General features: G+C 33.4%; 1 protein-coding gene across 2 annotated transcripts; it reads right to left on the reverse strand.

Moving 5' to 3' along the window:
- Positions 1–1,190: 1,190 nt before the first annotated feature.
- On the reverse strand, positions 1,191–3,063 carry LOC108819065 (membrane-anchored ubiquitin-fold protein 3). Of its 2 annotated transcripts, XM_018592052.2 has the most exons (4): positions 2,905–3,063; positions 2,559–2,800; positions 2,248–2,418; positions 1,191–1,595 (listed from the first exon to the last, which is right to left on the reverse strand). In XM_018592052.2, exons 2-4 carry the CDS (start codon positions 2,686–2,688, stop codon positions 1,540–1,542), a joined length of 357 nt encoding a protein of 118 aa, XP_018447554.1. In that variant the 5' UTR covers positions 2,689–2,800; positions 2,905–3,063; the 3' UTR covers positions 1,191–1,539. The 2 variants fall into 2 exon arrangements, with proteins under 2 accessions (XP_018447554.1, XP_018447555.1); XM_018592053.2 differs by having other exon boundaries at positions 2,559–3,042.
- Positions 3,064–3,279: the final 216 nt, after the last annotated feature.

Consider the following 3,279-nt stretch of genomic DNA (forward strand, 5'->3'; position numbering starts at 1 on the left):
ATAATTTTTCATTGTATTTTATTTTTGAATTGGGGGCACTTAATACATTTTATAGCATTTGTTAAAGAAAAATAGAAAATCAGTTGGGGACACCTGCCCCCGTACGTGATGCTCTCCGTCCGCCACTGACAACAATTCCTAAAAACCCATAATCCACGGTATTTAGATATACATCTACGGCGATTACGAACCACATCAAAATTTTCTAGCGGTGGAAATTCATATCTCTTGTGACTACGTCAATGAAATATTTTTAATATTTTAACTCTGTCACCAAAACATTAAACTATAAATCGAAAACACTAAACCCTAAATCATAATCACTAAACCCTAAATGTTTGGGTAAATCTTAAATCTTTGGATAAATTTTAAATCATAAATAATAAACACTAAATCTTAAAAATACTAAAACCATTAATTTATATTTTTAATAATTTTAACGGCATCAGAAAATCACTAAACCACAAATCCAAAACACTTAATCTTAAATACTATACTCTAAACTTTTGAGTAAACCATAAATTCTAGAATTTAAAATTTATGTAAAGGTTAGTGTTTAGGATTAAGTGTTTAGGGTTTTAATATTTAGTATTTACTGTTCATGATTTAGGATTTAGAATTTATCTAAAGTTTTACGGTTTATCTAAGAGTTTAAGGTTCAATGTTTTGGTGATTTAGAGTTTAGTATTTTGTGATAGAGTTAAAATATTAAAAATATATTTTTTGGCAACTATTTTTATTTATTTTTATTAAAAATAAGTTAACAAATATTTTGGTTCTTTTCTTTAAGATATGGAATAAAAAATAACACATATGATTGATGAACAAGTTTACCCTAGAAGTGAACCAAAACAAAACCTTTCTACCATGGATTATAACTGAGAGATGACACAAATCTGACATTTTTCACCGAAATGTTGCTTTTTCTTATTCTTTCTTCCTCAAATACGTAGATCTCACATCTAATTTTCGATTTCAATCATTTAAACCCTAAAAAAAATTATGGTAAAAGTCAATATAAAAAACGTCAATATGTAAATCATTTTAAAAGGGTGTAGGGGTGCCCTATGGGGTTTTAGGCATTATTTACATCCTTCTCAAAATCCTAAAGATGATTAGTTGATCCCTTAAGGAAACTAGAAGAGAGAATATGTATTTTATAATGGTGGTAGAAAATTTGAAAGGGAATAAAGACACAACTTCTTTTTCTTTCATAGATACATAATCATCTTCATCACACATAATAACATTTAGAGCTAAAGTAACCTATACAACTTCCGTTTATTACAGTACGACACGAATGAATGTATACCAGATAGTGTGAACAAAAACAAACAAGGAACAACAGATGATGGGTACTTCAAAAGAATCTAAATCATTTTCTACAGATTTCAAAGCTTGCATTGCGAGGTTATGATGATACTCCACAGCTTATAGGGAAGCTATACTTTACTTTTCACCTTTCTTTTTGTTTTTCTTTTGTTTTCTTCTGTACTTGAAGAATTGAGAATGGTATGTATGATACATGTCTTGCTCCTTTCACAAAATGGTGCATGTGCATATAACCGCCTTGGGTGCTTTATCGACCTTTTTCTCTGTTCAATTGAAACAGATATTCAACTGTTAGTTACAAAGCAAAGACTCACAGTTTCAGTCATTTGATCAAGTTTTTTTTTTTTGTAAATCATGGATAAAAATGTTTATGCTTGGCGAACATTTTGAGCTGTCCTCTAGAAGGTTTGAATGAACAAACATCATACTAGTTGCTTATCATGATAACCGGCAAAAAGCTCAACTATTTTTCCGATGTGACATGCCTCTTTAAAATTTTATAGCTCGACTTTGCTTTGTTTCAAACAAGAACAAAAACAACAAACCAGAAACTTAGGGGATCATAGTCATTAACTAACTTGCTCATGCATTTACTATTTATAGTGATCTTACTCTCAAGAGCCAAACAAATACAAAAATACTCCAGACTCTGATGCAGTTTACTTATTTTATCATGACCCTAGTCACCGACTAACTTGCTGATGCACAACGTGTTAGTGGATACACACTTGTTATGAGCCTCATGCATGTATATGAGTAGATGCAAATGATATTACAAGAAGTAAAACTGAGCCACAAAACGAATATAACAATCAATACATGATGAAAACATATGGAAGCTCTAAGCAAACACAGATTCTCCAATGCCAAAGCAAGAGAAAAAAAATAAAGAAAAAAAGCAGAACACTTTTTTACCTGTTTTAGTTTTGGCGAGAGAAGGCTGTACAACAACATGCATCACAGTGACACCACCAGTAACCTCTCCAAAAGGTGTCTTACACTGACCAACGGTCTTGTTATTCTCCAAGATCTTACCCGAACTAATCAACTTCACTTCGTTTATCCCTTTCGGAACAACTGTTTTGCCTATAACCAAAACACACACAGAAACAAAACATTAAAACAAGCTGCTAATGCTCTGTCACACCAAGACTGCTCTGTTCTCGATCATCAAAGATCACAACTTTCAATTAAAAAAAATCGAAACTTTGACAAACCAAACGAACCTTTGGGCCAATCAGAGACGACCCTTTGCTTCAAAAAGTCGACGGTAGATGAAGATGAATAGTGGAAGGGTCCGATGTCGGAGCCATCGTAGAGCCTGAATTTGATATCCACCGACTCCTCCTCCGGCATATCCGTTGACTTTCTCTCTCAAACAGACCAAAACCCAGCTCCGATTACTAATCCTGATCCCCAAAAGACTAAACTTTTAAGACAAATCGTTCAGATCTGAAACAGTTCGAATCTGCAGCGGAAAAAAAAAGAGAGAGAGAAAAAAGTGGAATCAGAGGTTGCTTGTAACACAGAGAAAGGGGAATATGAGAGAGAGAATCGGGAGGAATCAATTACAGAATAGTAAGTAGCTCTTCCTCTCTCTCTTTCTGTCTATCGAGTTTTGTGTTTGGATCTTTTTGATGAGGTGAGGAAGACGAAAGGTGAATGAGTCCACCAAATATCCAACTTCCTTCCCCTTTTACGAACTTCTCAACCCCAAACCTTTTCTCTTTTTTTTTTTTCTTCTCAACTAACTAAACCGATGTCGTTTTCATCTTATTTTGTATTAGTCGTGGTGAAAACTGTGAAACGTGTTTATCTACTTGAAAAAGTCGTTTTATCCAATGATGAAGAGATCGCGAGGCTATTTGGAAAATTATATGCGTTAATTACAGACTAGGCGGACAATTTGGAAAGTAGACGAAGTTTAGTCATGAACGAATTGTTGAT

Source organism: Raphanus sativus, unplaced genomic scaffold, assembly GCF_000801105.2.
Source record: "Raphanus sativus cultivar WK10039 unplaced genomic scaffold, ASM80110v3 Scaffold0185, whole genome shotgun sequence".
Lineage (NCBI taxonomy): Eukaryota > Viridiplantae > Streptophyta > Magnoliopsida > Brassicales > Brassicaceae > Raphanus > Raphanus sativus.